Source organism: Geospiza fortis, unplaced genomic scaffold, assembly GCF_000277835.1.
Source record: "Geospiza fortis unplaced genomic scaffold, GeoFor_1.0 scaffold625, whole genome shotgun sequence".
Classification (NCBI taxonomy): Eukaryota; Metazoa; Chordata; class Aves; order Passeriformes; family Thraupidae; genus Geospiza; species Geospiza fortis.
In genome coordinates, this window is record NW_005054924.1 from 29,565 (window position 1) to 40,212 (window position 10,648).

Consider the following 10,648-nt stretch of genomic DNA (forward strand, 5'->3'; position numbering starts at 1 on the left):
GTCTTCCTGCATGAGCAAAGGCGCTGTTGTAATTGTGAACACTACTTTTCCTCAGGAGATTTTTGAGGAACAAAACATTTCTTTCTTGGTCATATTGCTTATCACCATAATGCACCAAAGTTGCAAGCTGGGCTTTTAAGATCTATGAACTATTCATAGATAATTTAACTCCAGCAACAGACACCATAAAGGAGACAGAATCAACTTTCAAAAAACTAATTTTAATCAAAACAAAAAAATTGTTATCAGTAACAAGTTTATAAAACAGTGATTTAGTTACATAAATAAATTGATATAATTGTATCAAATGTTAATTTCAACTTCATGAGCTTGTTTACATGGGCAATGAAGTACAACCGTTTTACCTATTATAATAAATAAAATGGAGAGCATGAAATAGTTTTTCTAAACAAAAATACCTACAAACATACCTCTAGCATGTTCTCTAATGAAGGGAACAAGAGACATTGGACAACTTTTGCACCAAAACAAAAACTGTTTTAAAAAGCACAAGGATGCAGAACCATCAGCTAAAGCAAAGTCACGATACTGTAATCAAAGTTGGTATTTAATAATATAATGAACGGTTTGGTAGCTAGATCTCCAGTTTGGTTAATTTAAAGCATTAAGACAAGGCAAAATAGAAGGTTGCTTTTGTTTGAGTGATTCTAGAGAAAATAAAATATATTACAAAAATGAACGGAAAAGTAGAACAGTCATACCTACACAACTTTCTGTCCTGCACAGTCAAAATACCTATGCAGAATATATATAATATATATATATATTTGTGCACAAAGGTTAGCTTATTATTAGCTCACTGCAAAGGCGTAATGTATCATGTCAATAATTTTGCATTTTATGTCCAAAATGATATTTCTTTAAGTTTTCTAGGCTAGGAGGCACAAACCCCAATTCTGGCATACTGTATTCTTAATGCTAAGGCTTGCTGCTCTGGCTGTGTATTTTTTGTTTTCCCTCTTTACTATAGTGCCTGTTACAAGCATGTGTTTATGTGTGTATACATATTTATACACACATACACATATGTATACATATATAAAACTTCCCCAGTAGGTATCATTCCAACCATGCAATCCAAAAGATGGCTCTGAATAGATGCCCAGCATATAGTTCACCACCTGAGCCAACCCTGAAGCAAGGCGCACTTTAGTCCTTCAGATATTTTTTCTTTAAAACCAAGCTACTGCAGCTTCAAGTACTTTGCATTACATATATTTGAATTTTTTTAATAAATTAACGTTAGATTTTTTCAATATTCAGACATCTACCATAATATATATACAGTACAATAAATTCTCTCATACTTTAAAAAAATTATTTTGACAAATCCCTGAGAATGTATGTTGACAGTCGCTAATTTCCACATGCATAAGCATTGTGTGCCATGCTTCTGGATGAAGAGCACTGAAAAGCCACATGGTCAGCCTTTTAACTACTAGTATTTCATTTGTTGGTTTGTTTAAATATGTTGAAATATAATGATGAGTTACAAAGGAGCAAAGCTGAATGCATTTGAGGTACTTATCATGGGATGGAGGTGCTTTGTTTGCTTTTTTAAAGCCATTGCAATATATGTTTTGTTTTTGAGGCTGTGAACATATACAGAAAGAACAGGAGAGTGATGTGGGCTTTTGCCACTTGACAACATATACTCAGTGTAAACCAAACCTTTTTTTAATCACACAAAACAGAAAAAAGGAAAAAAATTTAAACACACAAACTTTCACAACATGACAGTTTAGTTTTCAAACTCAGTATAACTATACACATATAATACCAGTGTGGCTTTGTTTCTTTAAGTTCAAAAAGATATGAAGGCAAGCTCAAGTAATACCAAACCACCTCCTCCCTTCACTCATTTTCATCAACCAAACCGCTCACGAACCAACATCATCAGTTTCTTTTTGCCTTTGTAGATTTGTTTTAGGTTATCAATAAACTGTGTAAACTGTATGTGTCCATCATGAGCCATTAAGAAGGTCTCTCGGGCCTTGCTGAGGAACTCTATAAACTCACTATAGTGTCGTGGGCTGATGTGAGTGAGACGTGAATGAGTTGTATTAATGTAAGCGCCAATCGTGGCATCCAAGAGTTGTCTTAAAGGGGGTTTGTCCAGTGACATGAGCTTACCAGAGTTCCTCCTTCCATGAAGTCCCACCATGCCAGGAGTGGTCAAAGTACACCTACGCAAAATGTCTGACAGTACTGTTGCACACTTGACACTTTTGACCACCAGAGGTATTACAGCTGCTAGCTCATTTTTCCCAAGAGAATGGCTGAGCGCACATGCCCAGAGAACATCGTTAATGGCAGGGTGTGTTTCCTGATTATAACTCAAGTTGAGATGCGTTATGGCCAAAGTGGCCAGCTTATAGGCCCGCATAGGGTAACCACGGTGCTCCATGTATCGTGCTATAGTAAAAAGCTGTGAGTAGCTCATGCTGGTTGTAGCAGCATCTAGAACAATTTGGTAAGCGGTCTCAAAAGCTATGTGATCCTTTTCACACAGAGTCAGTGCAGAGAGGGCACAGTTTTGAGGATCCTTCATGGCACACTGCAGAGCAAGTGTTCTAGCACTGCTGGCCAGCTGCTCCTGCTGATGACAGTCCAGATGCAGATGGACAATGGTGCTGTTGGACATCACTGTTGTAGCAACAATACTAGTGGCTTCTGTTGGAGTGAAAAGTGTAAACCAGTTTTGCATTATACTGTCCAGTGCATAAACACCTGGGGAGAGAAAGAAAGGATTAGGCACAACTGCCAAACCTAGCAGATATAGATGTTCAGCAAAAAATTATATTCAAAGTTCTAAGAGGTTGCCAGTACACTGAAGGAGACCAGCTTCAGCAAGAAAAGCTAAACCTGATAACATGTCTGCAAAAGGATATTAAAACAAAGGCTAACTGTGTACACTCCATAGCAATCACTGAAATGCAGATAACAAAAAAGCCTGCAAGATAAGCTTTTATATCCCAGTGAGAAAACTGAGCTGTTTTACTTGTTATTAAGACAAATTGTATAACAAGTTCTGGCTCATTTGGTGTTATCATATCATTCAAAAGCAGCCCTCACACCAAACACTTAAAAGTCAATTTTAACTTCTTTTCTTAATGTGCATCTCACGGTACAGCGCATGCACAAAAGAATATGAAAGCATGCCAAATGTCTCATTTAATAGAACACCATGGCATTTAATACTAAGCACAACTTTAAAAGATATAAAATTAAAAATCCTAACCTCTACCCTCTCCCAACAAGCTTTTCAGATACATCCTGTATTGAATTGATATGCACTTGAACATAAAGGTTTTTATTAGGGAAATACTCTGAGCAATATTGTAGAAAGGCTTGGGTTGTGTTAGTGTTTGGTTTGCTTTCCAGTGCAGGTGAGAGGCCTGCACAATGTCATAGCCACGTAACAAAGAAGCATTACACTCTAATCTTGGATTTACAAAGGGGCTTAAAAAATGAAACCAAGAAAACAAACGCTGAGAACCCCTTCATGAGATCTTGTATGCCACACAGTGGGACGCAACCTCCACATTTCATTCACCTGTTTTTTGGTTAATCTTCCCCACCACTGACAAGATGGTGCTCTCATCAGTCTTTTGGAGTCTTACCCTTCAGAGCAAGCAAAGTTGTGGCATAGTGTAACATCCCATAACCACTACCCCTTTCTCTGCTGCAGCCTCAAACCCAAACCCAACATGGAGGGAAGAAGGGGAAATCTGGGTTATGAATGTCCCTACCTTGAAGGGGAAAGAAGTTACACTGCATTAATCAAGTATTGTCTCACTTGGCCTGTGCCTAGTCTATTACATGCTCAAAAAACCCACTCAGCACTGACATAATTATTGTCTTCTAAAAAAGGGATTTTAAAGAGGAACAGAAGGTGTGAGATATTTGCAGAGCCTGAGTGTTGACAAACAAGATCAAGCCATCTAAGATTAGCTGACAAAAAGGCAGGAACCCTTAAGAAGCACCTCAGAACATACCTATTTCTGTTGCACATGTTACTAACCACCTCACCATTTCCCGTCGTCGCCAATTCAATGTTGACAGTGTCATCCGCATCACCTATTGAAACAATACAAAGTACAAATTTATCCTATTGTAAAACCAAGACAATATACCAACAATCAGGGATTTAAGTTACTCAAATACACTGAAATACACTGAGGTTCAAAATGGCAGCCTCTTGCCTTCTCTGCTCTGTTACCTCTTTTTAGCTGATATGTCAAAAGACTTGATAAATACTACTCAGCTATCTTAGAAAAGCATACAGAGAGTAATTCCAACTGCAGATCCCTCTAGGCTAGATAAGAAGTTCTGTTTTATTTGGGGGGGAAGAAAAAACAAACAAAATCCCCACCATCCCACAAAAAAGCCCTCCCGTCCCCAACCAACAACAAAGCCCAATTATTCAATTATTCAAATTAAATTATCCTGTGTCTTCTCCCTCTATGTGTATAAATCTTTAAAGTGGGAACATATCAACTCCTGCTGGGCAATCTAACCAATCAAATTTTTCCCCCATCTGCATTTTTTGGTCATTGGCTTCAACAATACATACAGGAGTCAGTGTACTGTGATTTGACTGGCTGCTTATGCTGCAAAGATACATATATACACACTTCCAGATATATCCCAGTATTCTGGGACACAAATTATATTCTCCTCTATACTTCCAGTTGAAGGCAGCAACACTGGAAGAAACAGACAGGTCCAGTCTATTAATATGCCCTCTGCATCAAGAGGTGTATTGTGAAGTGTGGGAACAGTGCCAGACACCTAGCATCCTAACCAAGATTAGAACAAGAGAATATTAACCTTAAAGGCTCTGATAATTTGTGTGTTTGCTGAGCATGCTGTGAAAAAATTCCTTTGGTGGAAGACCACCATATGAGTGTGTAACTTACTGTGATTGAAAATGATCACATGCATGCAATGCTTGAGACATGTTTTGTGTGTCACAAAACTAGCAGAGGCCCTGAGGACCAATCAGAAGGCAGTTGTTTATCTGTAACAAAATTAAAATAAAAGGGAGCTTGCATGGGAAAGAGAGACAAGAAGAGAAAAACAACACCTAGAGCAGAGCTCAAAGCTATAACACTGCATCAGTGTTTTCTCATCGCTGCCATCTTGATATTGACATTTTGATTTTTTTATATTTAGATTATTTCTTACACTTAGATTTTTCTTTGCATTTGATGTCATCACCAACAGTGAAGAGCTGTCTGAAGGACAGTCATGAGCAGGTTGAAAGCCTGTGGGTAAGGACCAGAGATCAAGGCAACAAAGAGAACCTTGTGGTTTGTGTCTACTACAGGCCACCTGATCAAGGGGAGCCTATTGACAAAGCCTTCTTGCTACAGCTACAGGAGACATTGCACTTGCAAGCTCTAATCCTGCTGGGGGACTTCAACCACCCCAACATTTGCTGGGAAAGTAGCATGGCAAGCTGTAGACAATCCAGGAGACTCCTGGTATGCATGGATGACAACTTATTGAGCCAGGTAATAGATAGCCCTACCAGAGAGGATGTGTTACTACATCTGTTGGTCACCAACACAAGTGAGTTAATCAGGGACGTCAAGATTGGAGGCAGCCTGGGCTGCAGTGATCACACATTGGTGGAGTTTGCAGTCCTGAGGGATATGGGTCAGGTAAGGAGCAAAGTTAAGCCCCTGAACTTTGGGAAACCAAGCTTCTTGCTCTTAAGGGAGATAGTTGGATCACTTGTAAGACTGCCCTCAGGGACAAGGGAATGGAACAGAACTGGCAGATCTGTAAGGAAGTCTTCCATAAAGCACAAGAGCTAACAATTCACAGGATCAAGAAATCAGGCAAAGAAGACAGGAGACTGATATGTCTGAGTAGTGACCTGTTGATCAAAGTAAAGGGAAAGAAGCAAATGGACAGGCAGTGGAAACCAGGACAGGTATCCTGGGAAGAGTATGGGGATGAAGTTCAGTGGTGTAGGGATGGGGTGAGGAAGGCAAAGGTAAAACTGGAACTGAACCTGACAAGGGGTGCAAAGAATAACAGGAAGGGCTTCTACGGGTCTGTGAACCAGAAAAGGAAGGTCAAAGGAGGTATACTCCCCTCAATAAACAGTGCTGGAAAACTGGTAACAACAGATTATGAGGAGGAGGATGAGGTACTCAAAAACTTTTTTTGCCTCAGTCTTCAATACCTCTCAAGTGGATGGACAGCAGGAAAGGGACTGGGGGAGTGAAGTCCCTCCCACTGTAAGTAACGATCAGGTTTGTGACCACCTGAGGAACCTGAATAAGCAAAAATACATGGGACCTGATGAGATGCATCCCAGAGTCTAGAGAAAATTGGCTGATGTAGTTGCCAAGCCACTCTCCATGAAATTTGAAAAGTCGTGACAGGTGAAGTCCCAGGTGACTGGAAAAAGGGAAACACTGCACCCATCTTTAAAAAGGGTAGAAAAGAGGACCCTGGGAACTACCACTCTGTCAGCCTCACCTCTGTGCCTAGGAAGACCCTGGAACAGATCCTCCTAGAAGCTCTGCTAAGGCACATGGAGGACAGGGAGGTGATTCAAGACAGCCAGCACAGCTTCACCAAGGACAAGTCCTGCCTGACCAACCCAGTGGCCTTCTATGATGGAGTGTCTACATCAGTGGACAAGGAAAGGGCTGCAGATGTCATTTATCTGGACTTCTGTAAAGCCTTTGACACAGTCCCCCACAACATCATTCTCTCTAAATTGGAGAGATAGATTTGATGGGTGGACTGTTTGATGGATAAAAAAGTGATTGGACAGTCACATCCAGAGGGTAGTGGTCAACAGTTCAGAGTCCCAATGGACATTGGTGACAACTGGTGTCCCTCCAGTCCCTCCAGGCATCTGTAGTGCAACCAGTGTTAATTAAAATCTTCTATATTGACATAGACAAAGGGATCAAATACACCCTGAGCAAATTTTCAGGTGACACCAAACTAATGGTGCAGTTGACACACCTGAGGGACGGGATCCAATGATTTATCTCTCTGGACAAGGAGTACCTGCAAAGAAGTTCTCACATAAAGCCAGCAGATTCATAAAAAAAGGACTGTAAGCTCTTATTGCTATACCCATATTTATATCACTTGTAGTCATTGCCTGGGCAATCACCAACTGTATGAAGTTTAAAAAAGGCAACTGTCAGATTCTGCACCTGAGACGAGGCAACCCTGGATATATGGATAGACTGGGGAACAAGCGGCTGGAGACCAGCACTGTGGAAAGGGACCTGGGGATCCTGGTTGATAGCAAGTTGAATGAGTCAGCAGTGTGTCCTGTCAGCCAGGAGGTCCAACTGGGATGTCATGGGTTGACGCTGGCCAGATGCCAGGCACCCACCAAAGCCACTCACTCACTCACTCCCCTCTGCAGCTGGACAGGGGAGAGAAAGTTTAATAAAGGGTTAATGGGTTGAGATAAGGACCAGGAGAGAGCGCTCATCAAATGCCGTCATGGGCAAAACAGGCTCAACGTAGAGATATGCATTGAATTTATTACACTAACAAAATCAGAGCAGGATAATGAGAAGTTAAATAAAACCTTAAAAGTACCTTTCCCACAACCCTCCCTCCTTCCAGCTCTGCCTCCTACCCGAACTGTAGCATTAGCATTAATTGAGTTATAATAAGCGGCCCAGCTCAGCTCCATGAACCAGCCTCTGGGCTGACTGACAGAATCTCACAGCCAATGGGAGCTCTCCTAAAATACAAGCATTTGACTGGTTAAGAGTCTGTGGGGCGTAGAGTTTAGACCAATGTCTGTGAAGCACCAGGAGTTTTGAATTATCTATAAAAGGGTGTCCAAGACAACAAACGAGGCTGTTTGTCTGAGGAAACACGCGTGTCTGTCTTATGTCTCAAGCATAGGAATTCTGTCACAGACATATTTTATGAAAAATCCTTTTGCCAGGATCTTTTCTCCTGAGAAGCTGAGAAGCTTCAGCTTCTCCATGTTTTGCTGCTTTGGAATGTGATTTGGAGAATTGTTTACCCAGCATGCGAAATTGTTTTTACTTGATGACCAATGACAGCCACCTGTGTTGAGGCTATGAGCAGTCACAAGATTTTATCATCATTCCATTCCTTTTTCCTTGCTAGCCCTCTGATGAAATTCTTTCTTCTATTCTTTTCGTAGTTTTAATATATAATTTTATTTTAATATATATCATATAATATATATAATAAAATGATAAATCAGTCTTCTGAAACATGGAGTCAAGATTCTCGTCTCCTCCCTTGTCCTGAGACCCCTGCAAACACCACCACATCATTTATTTCTAAAGAGAATCCATTGCCAGTTTATCAATCACAGAGTGCTTAAATTTATAAACTTAGGTTTGCAAGTAATTTGATTGCATATTAGGTTACAGTAAGATGAGCTCAAACAAAAGCAATTAAAAATTCATTATGGGTAAAATTAAGCACCTTTTAAAAAGCAGATATTGAAATGACATAATTATTCTCAGAAAAAAAAAGTATAAGGAGTTATGGCTCATCTGAATTATCTTAAAGGTCATTTGCAATCTAAATGATTCTATGAATTAATATCCCTTTTATTTATAAAATGCCTCAGCATTACTGTAGTAACTAGATCAAGAGAAATTTTTGCTGTAACAGACAATACATGTAAATAATTACCATATATTTCATTAAACCAATAGTAAACTAAAGTCAATTGTTTTTCCACTGTGGTCCCTTCCAACTTTACTCATTCTTGATTTGCCTTTTAACTAAAGCAATTCCCATGTAAACAAAAAAGGACTAAAGGGGCAAGAATATTCCTATCCTGATAAGAAACTTGAGCAACAGTGAAAAGCATGCATGATACCACACAGAAGCCAGTCTTCAAGATTTCAGTATTATGCCTCTACATATAAGCAAAACTGTGAGGTAAGAAAAGTGGCAAGAAAGCAAAGGCCAAGGTTTTCGCAGAAATAAAATAATGCCTTAATGCATTTCAGAAATAAGTGCATCAAAGTAACAAAAGTAATCAAAGTAAAGAGAACTTTTGCATTAGGTGGGTGTGACAAGATATTGGTAGCAGGGAGGCTTCAGGTGTGGCTTCTGTGAGAAGCTGCTGAAGCTTTCCCCATGTCCAATAGGGCCAGTGCCAGCTGCTCCAGGATGAACCCACTGCTGGACAAGGCTGGGCCCATCAGGGACAGTGCTATCACCTCTGGGTACAGATCTAAAGCCCACAGCCCCGCCTCCGCAAATCACGCCTGCCTGCCACTGCATCATGGGGATGTAACCCGAGATGACGTTGCTACAAATGCCCGGATGTTGTCACTATGTCACACCTGGAAGCACTCCGGAACCAGGAAGCTCCAACACCATGATACAGAGCCCTGTTCCCTGCACCAGCTCTGGACATGCAGCTGTCACTGTCACAGCACCATGGTATCTACAATCAAGGTCCCAACAAGCTGATAAAGTCCCTACAACCCTGCTGACACCAGCTCCAGCCCCTTCGATGTTCTGAGCAGGAAACATTCCTACTGAAGACCCGGTAATTTTCTGGACAGAGGTAGAACAAAAGGCTATAAAATGTGGAGATATAGAAGGGGCTGAACTAATTTTGGTACCCATGTGTTCATCATCATCATCAGAGAATTGCCAACAGGGTGGGGGAATGATTGCAGCATTCCCAGTGGTGCGAGGTAATGGGACAACACCTGACAAATATGTTCCCTTTAATTGGCAAATCGTCTCAGAGCTACGCCAACTAACTGCTAAACACAGGCTAGGGTCACCTGCTGTTGTAAATATGCTTAGATTTATAACTGCTAGTTAGTTAACCCCATATAATATTAAGCAGATTGTGAAATTACTCTGCACTCCAGTGCAATATATAATGTTTGAATCAAGCTGGAGATCTTATGCAGAAGATCAGGGACTAAAAAACTCAAGAGCTTCACAGCAGGATCCATGTTTTGGGGCAGGGATCTCTCAACTTATGGGACTGTCCCCCATGGAAGACCCACAAACCCAAGCACATTTGAACTGCTTTATTCTAGCCCAAGCAAAGGATTTAGCAATGCAAGCTTTAACAAAAATTACAAATATGTCTGTACCCACCCGAAGCTATTCAAGTATAAGGCAAGGACCTGACTAATTGTATATGCAGTTCATAGAACATTTGAAAGATGCTATGGAAAAACAGATATCTAACAGCAAAGCAAGGAGCCAATTAATACTGCAGCTAGCACGAGATTACGCAAATGTGGACTGTAGAAAGGTTATAGATGCAGTACCTAAATAGAATCCATCCCTAGAGGATATGATAAATGCATGTGCTAAGGTTGGGACTGTATCTCATAACATGGATATGCTAGCTAATACCATTACAGCTGCTGTTAAACAAACTCCCCGTTGCTACAGATGTGGACAAGGTCACGTGAGAGCAAACTGTCCACAACAGTCCACACCTCAAGGGACATTTCAAGGACAGAGGGGTATGAATGCAAACTGTAAACTCTGTGGGAGAGTTGGACTTGTAAAAAAAGAATGCTGGTCCAAATTTCATGTTAATGGTCAATTTCTCAAGGACCAGGGAAACGGAAGACCAAGCATGACAGGGAAATGCGTG

General features: G+C 40.7%; 1 protein-coding gene across 2 annotated transcripts; it reads right to left on the minus strand.

Moving 5' to 3' along the window:
- Positions 1-200: 200 nt before the first annotated feature.
- Positions 201-5,013, minus strand: LOC115949176 (zinc finger SWIM domain-containing protein 6). 2 transcript variants are annotated; one of them, XM_031065611.1, is made up of 3 exons: positions 4,944-5,013; positions 4,020-4,101; positions 201-2,751 (listed from the first exon to the last, which is right to left on the minus strand). In XM_031065611.1, the coding sequence occupies exons 2-3, from the start codon at positions 4,096-4,098 to the stop codon at positions 1,889-1,891; spliced, it is 942 nt and encodes a 313-aa protein (XP_030921471.1). In that variant the 5' UTR covers positions 4,099-4,101; positions 4,944-5,013; the 3' UTR covers positions 201-1,888. The 2 variants fall into 2 exon arrangements, with proteins under 2 accessions (XP_030921471.1, XP_030921472.1); XM_031065612.1 differs by lacking the exon at positions 4,944-5,013 and having other exon boundaries at positions 4,020-4,210.
- Positions 5,014-10,648: the final 5,635 nt, after the last annotated feature.